The 14266-nt window shown below is 31.9% G+C and overlaps 1 protein-coding gene across 2 annotated transcripts in view; it reads left to right on the top strand.

The window, feature by feature from the left end:
* LOC112688531 (cyclic nucleotide-gated cation channel subunit A) overlaps positions 1-10545 on the top strand; it is a 249148-nt gene extending 238603 nt beyond the window's left edge. For both annotated transcript variants that reach the window (XM_025561796.1, XM_025561788.1), the window contains one exon: positions 6791-10545. In XM_025561796.1, coding sequence (XP_025417581.1) covers positions 6791-6953 — 163 coding nt within the window. In that variant the 3' untranslated portion in view covers positions 6954-10545. The remainder of the gene's footprint in view (positions 1-6790) is intronic.
* The last annotated feature ends 3721 nt before the right edge of the window (positions 10546-14266 follow it).

The raw sequence follows: 14266 nt of genomic DNA, 5'->3' as shown, positions 1-14266 counted from the left end.
GAAATATACAACTTTAAAGAGTAGATTATTTTATTTCTAAACAGTTTCAAAAGTTTCCTTTCGGTAAAAGAGCATATTTTGTCTACTTCTGATTTAGGTTAGGTATACATTATAACAACACATCTTGCAAATAGACAATTTTTATAAAGAGTTAAAATTATATCATACCACTATTGCCAACAAAATCAAAACATTTTACTTAACTCCTGTAATTTTTAATTTATTATTTTAAGAAATTCGTAAATATTCATTTAAATTTATTATATAATATAAGTAATAATACATTTTTATAAGTATATTTGATAAAATAATTATTCGTAAATTGGTAGAAAACTAAATTATGGAACTATTTATATTTTAATAGTTGACCATTTCGGCTTATCTTTTTGTTTAAAATATATTATGTAAACGGTACATAATACTCGCGTAAAATAAATAACGAAACACGATTGAAAAGCTGGTGGGATTCGGAGGAGAAAAAATATTTTGATAAATCCAGAATAGTTTTTATAACGGGCTTTACCGCCATGAGTTTCAAAAGCGCAATAGAATATTTATACCCCCGAATAACGTTCGAGTTCTAACTAAAAGAGGAAAACGTTGACGGTCATCCATTTCAAGTGAATCGTAACATAAATAGCGAACGAATTACCGACCGAGACTTGTATGACGTTAAACACTATAATATTTTGCTATTAGATGACACTTCTACGATTGCTGTGATTACTATTACAAGTTTATGCTTGATAAACGCTGTATGGCGTACGATCGAATCCAGATCACAGTATCTCATTGAATACGGTACTATTATTATCACGATAACAATAATAAGAAAACGACCGGGTGTTATACGTGTTCGCAATACGCAGCATAAAAATATCCGAGTTTCGACCGAGTTACTAATTTATTGTGGTGTGCGGTCAATGCTGAATAATTCATTTACGCTGCGGGCACGTTACAAGTTACAACCATCGATGTTCGTAAAAAAAAATCTTATCGCACATAACGGGATTGAAAAACATAATATCGCGTGTAGGCTCGGAGAACGATGCAAATACGAGTATAATGTCACCGATGGTTACGTGACGCGAATCGTGAAAAGGTCTCACAGGCTCGTCACCCCCCCCCCCCCCCCCCGAAACGGAGCGAATGACGTGTTTTTCCGGCTCGGATCGGACCTTCGACCGGTCCGACGGTGACTATCGTGTCAGCATGAAAGTGAACGTGCACGCGACCCGAAAAAACTTTTCGCCGACTTCAACCGTTTTCTCGTTGTAAGTCTGTTCCGATTTCTGAAACAATGAAACACGTCTTTATAAACAATTTTCGTTTATCCCGAATAAATTTAATATTATAATTGCGTAATGGCAAATAGTTTTTTCAACGTTGGAGAGAACGTTTCTTCCGCGGTAGACAACGTGCTATGCACGGAAAACATGTTATAGATAGAAAAATTCTATAGTGAAAATACAAAAGACGCTTTTTTAACGATTTGTGGTGGGAAAATATTAGCATCTAGAATTGTTTGCACACCCTTAAAAAAATACTGAAATTACGCACCTGGTCTTGATAATCGCACATGTGATATGTAATATCGCGTAAAACTATGTGCCACCCTTCCACTGCAATCTTTCGACCGGTTTTGAGGTGTATATAGGCACGTAACGTTGCGGTTGGACGCAGCGACTGGAGGATTGTAGATTGACGGGATCAAAGGAAAATTAACGGTTTAAACTTCCCCTCTTCCCATCTCCCTTTTCGATTCGGTACTCGAATAATTTTAGATTTTCGTCCTCTATTGTAGATGGTTTGATTTAAAAACATGCATTTCATATATTTAGTCGTCCTTTCTGGTGTAATTGACGGAAATCGATACGTTCATTCAACGCGTGTACTAACGAAAACCATGGTCATACCGTAAATTACGAAAGCGTATGCACCAAATAGCGCAATTGTCTGCCATCACATTCAATTATCGAATCTATTTTTTTTTTTTTAAATGATTATCTAGACAAATAGTTCTAACATTATTTTACCCAAAACCTAATACATTTTTGATAAAAAAAAAATATATATATTATTTTGATCTGGATGGATAATAATTAAAATAAAAAATAGAGGTGTATATCCGATATCTACATTAGTTTATAAATAAAAATTATCTATTGCGGTTTTTCAAAACACTGTTCCCCAGCCCGTGATTAGCACGATGATACGATAATAGTCAAATCTTAATATTTTATATTCGTATCGAATGTAGCAAATAAAACGTCGTGCTCCTAAAAATCATAAAATTGACACTGATGTATATGTTACCCGTGAATTTCGGTCAAACAATACGGACCGTACGGTTTATCGCCAACACTCGGACATGAACACATTTCACGTGTACGAATCAAGTCCGTTCATAATTTTTTGTTCGGGTTATCCCCTTGAAATGAAAAAAAATCCCGTAACAAAAACTGGTGCCGATAAATCACGTGCGATGAATTATGTAAAAACATCAAGACTATTATTTCACGGTTGACGGTCACAATAAATTACGTAATTTCTCTACAGTTTTCCGTTCGCAGTTACACGCACGCGCGAATCTTAAAAGTAAATATAAAAATCGAATCTATAAAATAAAAATTTACGGTACCACCGCCGGTGCTCTTATTACCTCTCGGCGGTGGTTTCTAATGTTTTCAGGCGGGACCGCACAATTCCAAGCAGACATCTAGAGCACCGGTAAGCTATATAATTTATATGCAACTCGACTTCCCATTGACGCCGGAGTTCCTTAGAATCCAATTTTGAAGTAATTAAATGTAAATGTACCGAGATCCATCGGTGTTCGCACTGTGCAACCCAATGGCGTTTCAGAAGCTCACTACTACCAATTACGTATATTATAATCAGCGCAATCAGTCGATCGATCAGCATTTTCACGTCCGTATTAATCGTGATTATTAATTTGGTCGTTTAACGTGCCATTCGACTTCCTCAAGATAATTGTTACCATTATCACCGTACGTGTGCAAATCACATTTTATGACGTTTGCCGCTCAACGAATTAGCAATTTCTAATTATTCCTCGACGATTTGTTGTCGCAATCAATACATACGCACAAACGTATGCAAATGATTTTTAATGAAAATAAGAATTTAATAAACACGTTTTTGTGAAAAATCTCTAAGGGACACTCTAATGTTGGAACTTCTATCTATAGGCACCGACTAGATGACATTTTTTTTTTTTTTTATTACGTACCTATCGTTTAAGTTTTACCACTGATGACGAACGGCATTATCGAGCTGCGATTCAAACTGATTGCTGTATAATATATCTTCTGTTTGAAACATTTTCAATTATTAGTGGGCGGCGTTAAGTACCGGAATGTTGTTTTTAATAAATTTAAAGTAATAACCGTTAGTTTGATTAGTTCACGATAATTACCGGTTTTTAATATTTACTGTAATATCAATTTGTTCTGGAAATAGGGTTAGTGAAGGAACTCGATAATTTCCGTTGGGTATGTAACTCAATAATTATCCAAGTTCGATACCTAATTCAGTAATTAACGAGAATAGCTATTCAAAATCGAACATTTTGTATCATTCAATACCGCTCACTTTTTTTTTTTTATTTTGTTTGAAATAGACTTCTACAAAGCTTATTTAAAACTGTTTATAAATTTACAAATTAATTTATTCTAACAGGTTCATTTATAAAACAACTATATGATTGAATAATTACAAAAGTATTTCCAATATTATTAATTAGTTTACCTTTACAGTTCCATACGAATTACCCAAATTACCGTTTCGAAATCGCACGCATTTTCCTTTTGTTACAACCCAAACCAATCTCAAGTATAGCAAGAAAATTATAATATAATTTGGAAACCACACTACGTTAAATAATTACAATTTAATTTTCCCTATTGTGGATTTACTGTTTCTAACTAATTTAATAACTGGAAAATGAAGAGTAAATATAAAATAGCTTAAATAATTTTTCATCTGATTTCTCTTATTAATCAGTCGTTATAGTAAAAATTATAATTGTTGAAATATAATTTAATGATTCATATTGCAATCAATAAGTACCATACATATAAATAGTCATGACAAAATTAATAAATAAAATAAAAATGTTTTACTGCAATAAAACTTCAAATACTTGTATTAAAGCTAACGATTCCAAATTGTGAAATATAATTATAGGACTTACAATTTATGCTTGCCACAAATTCGTTTCGTGTTTCAAAAATCTCGGATTAATTATTTTTTTTTCTTTTTTCAAATAAAATAGTGCGCGTGTATAAAAAAAAAAGTTACAGAGTAAATAGTGTGTATGGAATCTTACGACCGTTTTTATCTTGGTATCTGGATGCAATTACAATTACCACTCTTTATACTTAGTTATTCCATTCAAAATTTTTATTATATTAGAAATATTTCAATACTTTAGGTTCTTTTTTAACCATGGCAACCTCAGTTTTGATAATATCAATTAATTAAGTTAGTAATTATCACTGAGCTATGCATATATTACCTTAACTATGTACAAACAACAGATAAATATATCCTATTATCTCATACGTGTATTATTATGTAGGGCTAGAGACTCACTGTACTAAAATACCTTAAAATATGCATACATTTATGTCCGTACAAATTCTAAAATATGCTCCTTAAAATACTTTACTTTATATTAAAAACCCAAAATCTATAAATTTATTTATTAATTATTATTATTTATTATTTTAGTTTCTTCTTCTTTAAACAAAACAAAAACCAAAATTCCATTTATAAATGCATACTATTCGTGTTTTTGATTTAATAATTTGTAAAATCTTACCCAAATTAAAGCATTATGTAACTATCAATTTTTAAATTTAAATGAACGACAATTGTTCGTTAGTAAATTTTTATACCTTAAAAACGAACACTCAACATTAACAGATTTTATTAGAGTTAATTTAAAGTACTTTAAATATTTTACAAATTTTAAACATTTTCCACTAAATCCATTCATAGTATGAGAAATTGTTTTCAATCATTTTAAAACCAATATTTTAGGAGAGTACGTTTTCTACTTTTTTTTATAAATAGCTAATAGCTTGTTTTTTTCTTTTTTGTAATTTTTAAAATATTATTACCTATGTCACGTATTGTTTTAATTTTTTTTTTTTTTTTAATTAAATATATATTTAAAGTACAAATATAGCAAAATATGTATTTATAGGGAAAAAAAGAAAAAAAAAAAGTTAAATATACAAAATGTGCAAAATAAAAATGTTGGCTTTTTTAAGTTCCTAGTACTATGAAACAAATTTGTATATCACTTAGATTTGTTTTAAATAATTATTAAAAATATGCGAACTTCTCTAAATCCCTAAGAATAATTATAAGTAAGGCTCTCGTAATTAATGCAAAGTCCCGTGATCCAAATTTACTTAAAAACTAGTGGTATGATAAAACAGAATTGAAGGGCTGTGAGAAAAAACGATAATAGTCAATATTCGTAAACTGTTAAGTAATGCATTTTAAAAGTTTTAGAACTCAATAACTAAAAGATTAAGTTCGAAATAATTAAAAAAAAATTATTGAGGAAATATAACTAATTTTTTTTTTTTTAATCAATAAAAAAAATTAAATTTACTTTTTTTAATAAATGACAAGATGATACAATTATCAGATTTTTTCTTCTTTTGACTATTATCGGTTTTTTCTTTAGCCCTTCAATTGTACACATTTAAATTTATAATAAAATTACACTACTTTAAAGTTGATAAAATTTACCAGTGCTGGTGTTACTCATAATCGTTTTATATCTTCTGAGATAAATAAATTATTCCCCGTAACAAAATGTTTTTTGTTTTTCATAAACGTATTTTAACATTTATAAAAATATTTTAATTTTAATAAAAGTTATAGAAAAACTCCATTATATTCATTATAAAATTAGAATAAATCGCTAAAATCAACAGAAATTACTTTCAAACAATTTTGGTGACAACCGCTTCAAAGTTAAATGTATTAACTTAATTATAACAACTCATTTAAAATGTCAATTTTAGCGATGAGTTAAAAATAAAATTCCGTTTTAATTCATAATTGAACAATACTTCATGTGAAAATATTATAGATATTATTCAGAAATATCAATTTTTACATTACAATAATACATCATTATAAAATCAATAATTATTCTAGTTTATTAAATAATTGTAAACTATTAAATCATTAATTTTCAATAAAAATGATACCTTTAAATTTAATTGAGTGTAATACTTATAATTTTCTTAATTTATGTTCTTTATACCTGGGATTATTATTAGAATAATTTCAATGTTTACCAATATTTATGTGTACAAAAAAGTTTTAGCATACATACAATACAACATTACAACATTTTAGAATAAAAAAAAAAAAAAAAAAAAAAAAATTATAAAAAGCCTAAGTTATATTTAAATTTTTTTTTTTAAGAATATGTCTATTTTATAGGAACTGTAGGAAAATTATTACACCGTATCTATGTAAAATGTATTAGATTTCTGTTGACACTTTTTTCACGTCGACTTTTTCAAATGATGAACGCACCTATAAAACATGCAGTACACATTTTCTACCCGTGTGAGAATCGCTTAATTATTATACGTGAATGTACGACGAGGGAAAATAATATTTTCAACGCAATACGAATGCTTTTATCAATTTTTATCAAATTTAGAAGGAAAAATAAACCATAAAGAAATACGTATCCGAATCATTGTTTGATAGCGATGTTGTGTGTTTTCAGAGCTGATTCAAAATATGAGGATCAACAGGGTTCGCATGGTGAGAATGACTCTAATTCGTCATCAAGCCAGTCGACAGTGTTCGGGACGTACGCGACAAGGAGATCGTTTAACGTGCCCAAGAATTCGTGGGCTCGAAGGCGTCGCAAACTCAAGTCCACCTGATGTTTAACGGACGGACTGCCCCACCTACTGGATCCGTACGCCTCTGCTTGATACGAACCGTACAGTGATTAGTGTGTATTCCTAATCGGATTGTTATAAACATAACCGACTGTCAATTGAAATACATATTTGTTGTGTAAAGATATTTTATTAAGCGACAAAGGTGGATTATTGTAGGAAAACAATAATTTTTTTATTTTTGATTTCGGGGTAGTCTTAAGAAACATTGACAAATATATACGACGGATAAATGCGTACAACGAAACGAAAAAATAATTTATTATAACTCTGAAAAAAATCGTGTTTTAAATGGACAAACGTTACTTCGGAATCGCGTACGATTTATTTGTTGGTTTATTAATTTATTTGAAAAAGAAAGATGTAGTGTTAAGATTTTACGATACATTTGATTTTAAAATTGCCAAACATTTCACATTAAAAAAAAAAATTAAAATAAATACACTAAATAGATACGTTTTCGTTAAATTTATGGAAGACTTAAAATACCCAAAATTAAAACAGTTATCAAGCATATTCATTGCGCACTGTACAATATTTACTGTTCTTATGTTCGTTTGGTTTGTAAAAAATAATTTATTAATAAAAAAATTAATAAAAATGGCCGAAGTTTTAAGTTTCCAAATACAACTGTTCCGAGTAAAAATTAATTAAATTTAACATTAATTTATGCACAAAATATATCATTTGTAATAAATATACGGATAGTTTATAATACCATTTTCTTGTAAATTCCAAGATTTCTTAAAGTTTAAAAAAATTCACACAGCTTTTATTTTGTTACAGTTAAAAATGCATAGGTTGAACGTAATTCCAACATACGAACCCAATTTACAATATTTGTGTCGCGGTGTACCGTAAAAATTTTATGCGATTTCTTCGGATGGAGATCAAAGGAATTAAACGGTTAGTTGTTTTCTTCTAAAAACAGCCTACTTTAATGTCGAATAAAACTGGGACCGAAAAGTCCAACATAACATTTTTTGGTGACTCAACGCGCACACCCGAATAGTAGGTACTTTTGAAATTTAAATTTTTTATCTTTCGAATAGTTCGCGCAGATCGCAGTGGAAAAACGGTGAGATTTACGACGCAGTGGTTTTAAATAGAATCCCGACCGTTTTCGGGTAAACCGAACCGCGCACGGGATCGTTTCACGAACGCGATAATTTATTATATTGCTTGTTCGAATTCAAAATAATAATAATAATAATACGTCTCTCTAGCTTACTCCGGGGTAAGCGATGCCACACGAATGTGCCATATACCGCGCAGCATCTTCTCCGTACTTACCTATACACGTTTAAATATTGTGCACGCGTACGATTTCACGACATAAATTATTGCATCGGTGCGGACAACTCGTAACGGCGAACGATAAGAGTGTAAACAATAATACATCATTCAAATTAAGCGCTTTCGTGTGGGCTACATTAACTACATATATTAGAACTTTTTATTTTGTGTAAAATTCCAATTTTTTGTTGAAAAAAAGCTTACTTACGGTGTCTTGGTTCCCATCTACCGGACTAAAAAATCATAACTGGTCCACCCGTAGTCAGATTTATCAGATATATATAGTTAGACTGTATTTAGTTCAGTCACCGGCGATTACTTATTCGAGGCGACCGGTCCGACGATGGATCTGGGATAAACCAAACTACATAAAGCCCGTGGGATAACGGATATAACCGAGGAGGAGCGTAATCCATGGGTGAATAATACACTTCCGGAAAACTTTACAGCCAGACGAGATTAGAAAATTATTAAAGCAACCGCAGCAAACTTGTGCGACCTAAAGAGCGAGTGCAAGTACAACGAGAGCCAAAACACGATAGGTGACTAGACAACAATATACATAGTAAGCAGAAAAATCGGTGCTGGTTGCGATTATCGATTCGCCCATCAGTGGTGTACTCGGGCGCTAAATTGTCGAATCGGTAACGGAGATATCAATCGTATCGCAATATGTATTCCATTCAACTTTTATTTCCTACTTATAAATAACTATCACCCACAACGACACTCGCATACATGTACCACTGAATACTGACCTTTTATTAGTGAATTTGTTGATCAATCAAACCATTTAAATATTGATTTTTTTTTTTTTCAATGAAATACGCAATGTTTTTTCAAATTCAACAAAAAAACTAGTAATATTGAGATTATTATCGCTCCATTTAAGCACTTCTCTGGGAGATATTACACATCTCTAGGTACAACTCGATAACGTATCAAACCGTTCAATTTTTTCAAAAGTCTGTTCAGAAAACTTATACAAAAAGAAAATAATAAGTTGATGGAATCCCACATTAAAACACACTCAGTCCCCCTCTCGAGCACGTTATTGGTCGGACTAACCTCGTCAAGTAGATCTGAAACAACTCCGATGATCGGCCGTTAAATCATTATGGGCAAAACATCTTGAAACGTTTTCGTAGGATACCGCTGTCATGTCAAGAACCCTGATGCTAAACTCGCAAAAATTACATCTTAACGTTAATCGATTGCTATTTTACGAAATCTAATCATTCCTTGTAGATATTTGTTTTAAATTTGTTGATCGTTATTCATCAGTTCATTACAATATCGTACTTTCAACCCATCAGTAACAATTTACTTTCGTTTATTTCCTATTCCAAAAGCTTCTGACTGTACAATAACAATAATTTCTTTTGACTCTGTTCGTATCCAATCGTCTGTTCAAATACACGTCACATGTAAAATATATCGTCGAGGAGTACTTTTGCAAAAACATAAATAAATAAATTACCGTTTAAAAGCATTTCGAGTATCGATTTTTACGTCGCTACCACTCCGTTTCGATTTTATTACCATGCGTATCGTTTAATATCACCCACATGATTAACGCCTGCCTTTAGGGCCCAAAATCGGATTATACGAGTTCATAATATTAATACTATAATGCCCTACTAAGAGATAAAGCGAAAAGTCACTCACGTTCCGTGTATGACCTCGGCGATTAGATGGCGGATAGAAATAGGGTTTGAGGACTTTTGACAACCGTTACCTCTTCTCCGGTCGCCGAACGAGAGTGTCGTCGTTGTTCAATCCTCCGAGTTATTAGTCCTATTATGATTGACTATTATATACTATATATTATACTATTATATGATATACTATTAGCTTCTTTTTTGTTAAAAATGACCTCCACTATTAGTATACGATCTCAGATTGGGAGTCTGCTTTGGCATATAAAAAGAAACGTCATGCACAAACTGTTTACATCTCGTCGTGACCGTACTTAACTCATCACACGCTAAACATAACTTAAACTTTTAGTAACGCGTCGAACCTCGCACAGTAATATTATTAAATCCAAAAGGGTAGATGTTTATTACTAAATATTCAAATAACATCAAAATAAAATACAATGGAAATGTTAACTATACTCGTATTGTTATCGAATAAAATAACTTTCAGGTTAGGACGCCGGCTTGAATCAAATAACAATTATAATCCCAATAAAATTCGTTCTAGATTCAAAAGAATTAAGTTTGTTACATTTTTAACTCCCGCCTACCCAAAAAAAAAAAAAAAAATTAAAAAACAATAAATTTCTCGGATTCTATGCAAAATAAAATATTTTTTGATTTAATAAATTACACAGAGACTGTGTGAAAAACTGGAAGTCAACATTGTGAGATCCGATTTAAAAACTGTGTTCATCGAACGCGTCGTCGTCAGCAAGACAGCGAAACGGTCGATCGGACGAATCGGACATCGCGTACGGTTCCATTCCCGATACAGTCGGGCGAAGTTCAAAGAATACACCCTCGTACGCGATCATCGGGCGGATCTCCACGGCCCCCCGGGTGAGGGGGGGGGCTAACATAGCCCGTGGCGGGTGCAGGAATTTGATATGGGGAGATGTCATACACAGAAATGTATTTTTTTCAATCTTTATTCTTTATACAAAAAAAATTCAATTAAGGCGGAAATTCATCCATCTGGCTTTTACATTAAATTCATCAATTATTTGTTCTGTAGATAATGGAATGTCTCGATATGTGTTCATTAACGCCAATCCATTAAACTGTGACTGCCGCGTCGTATTTCTTTAATGTTTAGGACTAAAAAAAAATCCATGGGGGATATATCCCCCATCATCCCCCCCTATGCACGCTACTGAACACTCCGCGGTGCGCTGAGCAACGTGCACTGCGCACCACCGGGTTTCAATTGACCCGACCGTGCAGGTTCCCCCGGAACACCGTGTAAACAACAAATAACGAACACCACACAAATCCGTCGTAGGGATCTCACTGTAAATCCATTTGGACCCACGCGCCTCTGTCGGGTCGGGACGTGCAACAAGTGCGTCCGGTCGTTAAAGCCCCTACACGCAATATAATCTAGTCGGGCCGACAGGACAATTTGGTCTGGTCGGGTGTCATATCAGATCGTGTATGGACGTGTCATCTGACTACGATTCTGTCGGGTCTTGCTAACGGCCGTTCCGTCCAACCACTCGATCAAATCGTATGGTGTGTAACACCGTCAGGCAGATTTTGCATATCAGTTGGCTTTTTAACGTTGTTTATTGTAATTCGTCTTTATGGTTACGAAACTGCAGTTAAACGAAAGCGAATCGTCATGCAGCCGCTGAACACTACTGCACTAGTGAAAATAAAATTCATTTGATCAAGTCGTGCAGAGATCTGTACACATTACTTGATTCGGTCAAGCCGTTTGCGGGACCGACCAGATCATATTGTGCGTAGGAGGACGTTACCGTTGACGAACCTCCGACGCACGCAGGGGATGCGCCTAACACGTTATTCGGATCCGTCGTGAAATAGCAGTGCACGCGCCACTCGAGGAAAAAAACATTTTTTCGTCGATTTTTTTTTCCTTCTTTTGTTGGCGCGTACAAATAACAGATTAATTATAATATCGCCCCCGGATGAAGTGTGAATCCACTTGAATATAATGTTATTAGCGAGACTACAATAGTTGTAATCAAATAAAAATAATATATATATATATATATTAAAAATCTCAAGTGTAAAGGAAATAAATCCATTACGAGCAGTTTACAGAGCTAGTCTTGTTAAACATACCCCACATTGTTGATTGCTGTGTACTCGTCGAATCTGTATACATATTCATGTTATAATATTTTTTTATGCTACATGTGTAGTTAACGGCAACGATGATAACTTACGTTATATTGTTATATTCGTTAGGCGTTTGTGATTTTTAATATTAAATAAGCCAGTCTGTATTGTGTACACATTTATACGTGGTTATAATAAAAAATGTTAAACGTTTAATATAGAGTTTTAAAAGAGTAATTTTATTGTTATAGTTATTGATATATTATATTAATATTAACGTGTAGATATAATCGATCACAAAGAATATATGACATAAATATACATATTATATATATATATATATATATATTATTTTTTTTGTACATAAATCGTTTGATGTTCGTTGCATACATATTTTTTATGTATTTTTGACCGGATGAAACTAAGAAATTACAGTTAAGTTTTTTTTACCATAAAAAATTAGCATTAGGTAATTGTTTTATTATGTGAGAAAAAAAACCGTGCGGATAAATTGTGTTACACCGACATGGATTTAAACGTTATATAGAAAACACTGTTCGAATTGTATTCTTCACATACTCGTATAATATATAATTTATAATAACGCGTTTTGTACTTGTGCACCAATATTTTACCTGTATGCAAACATATTATTATTATTATGTGTCCGCAACACGGATATAGGTATACATTATATGAATTATATAATATTTATGTTTTTACACGTATGCTACTTGCACTCCGGCAGTCGACAACATAATAATAATATTCACATAATTTATGCTCTATTTATAATCATGATACCCGCGGTATAATATTATCATTGATTTACAAAGTATACGAAAACGCCTTCATCCAATTGTCAAAACTAGTAACGCCTACACCGTGGACGAAGCCGCTGAACGTCGCTGCAATCGTTTGCGCATTCAACTAGATAAAAATATAGATTATCGACAATAGAAACACTACCTGTCTGTATTAATCATGTTTTGTTGCGCTGAACATCTTTTTTTTATTTTTATTGTTCAAATCAGCTAAATAGACCCGACACTTGAGAACACCGTGAGGTATTACTTCAAGTGCGTTTAAAACCTGTTTTCATCAAACGCGCAAACGATTTCAGCCACGTTTAGTGATTGCACTCACATAAGCGTCACTAATATTAGCAATATGAAGGCATTTATGTATATTATTCTGTAATCAATAATATTACGTACTATAATGGTACGTAAAAAATATACCTATTCAAATTTAAATGCGTTAAGAGACATCAGTTGGTTTCGATACATACATGCTTCATATACAATAAAACAAAATTTACGAACAATAACACATATGAAATGTGACTGAAAGTATTATATATATTACTATAGTGTCACCGCTCGATGCGGCTCGTGACGTTTTCATGGACATGACGTTTGTTTAACGAAAATGTAAACATGTTTTGAAAATGTAGGAATAAACAACAATATAACACCAATAATGTCATATACAAAACATTTATATTTACAATGAATAAATTGGGTATACTTGAGAAAAAAAATATTACTTATAGGACCCAGATATAAATAAAAAAAATTTCTGTTCTTGGATGATTTTAAACCAGTGATGTCCAACTCATTCATCGGTGTGCCACTTTGGTAAACAATTATCTTTGAACAGGCCACTAAATATAAAAGTACGAATAATATAAATATAAATCTAATAATATTATTTTGATATACGTAGTGGGTATACATTGGTAGGTACATATTTAATTTGTTTTCAAATATTTTATTGATTACTGAAAATATTACGGATTAAGATACAAGCTGTAGGTACACATTAATTTGATCAGTACGCTCTTTTAAGTGTACGGGTTATATCGTGAGATTTCTATTTGATAATACTTGAAAATAAAATAAATATATTTAAAAAAAAAGGTATTTTATAATCATTTTATTTAATTTTAAAAAAATTATAACTGGCCACATTGAATAAGTTCGCAAACCACATGTGGTCCGTGGGCCATGGATTGGGCACCACTGTTTTAGACAATGTTTTACAAGTAAACATAATTTGTTTCGTGTAACAGGAAATTCAAAGGCGAGACATTCATTTTGCATTTTTTAGTAATTTTATTCGTTGAAATGTAAATGCGTATAATATACGAGTGTAATACATAGAATTTTTACATATTATAAATTTCAAATGTAAAGAAAGTTTTTTAAA

The sequence above is a fragment of the Sipha flava genome, unplaced genomic scaffold (assembly GCF_003268045.1).
Source record: "Sipha flava isolate LNK unplaced genomic scaffold, YSA_version1 110_pilon_pilon, whole genome shotgun sequence".
NCBI lineage: Eukaryota > Metazoa > Arthropoda > Insecta > Hemiptera > Aphididae > Sipha > Sipha flava.
Note: the sequence above shows the minus strand (reverse complement) of the source record. Positions and strands in the feature narration are given on the sequence as shown.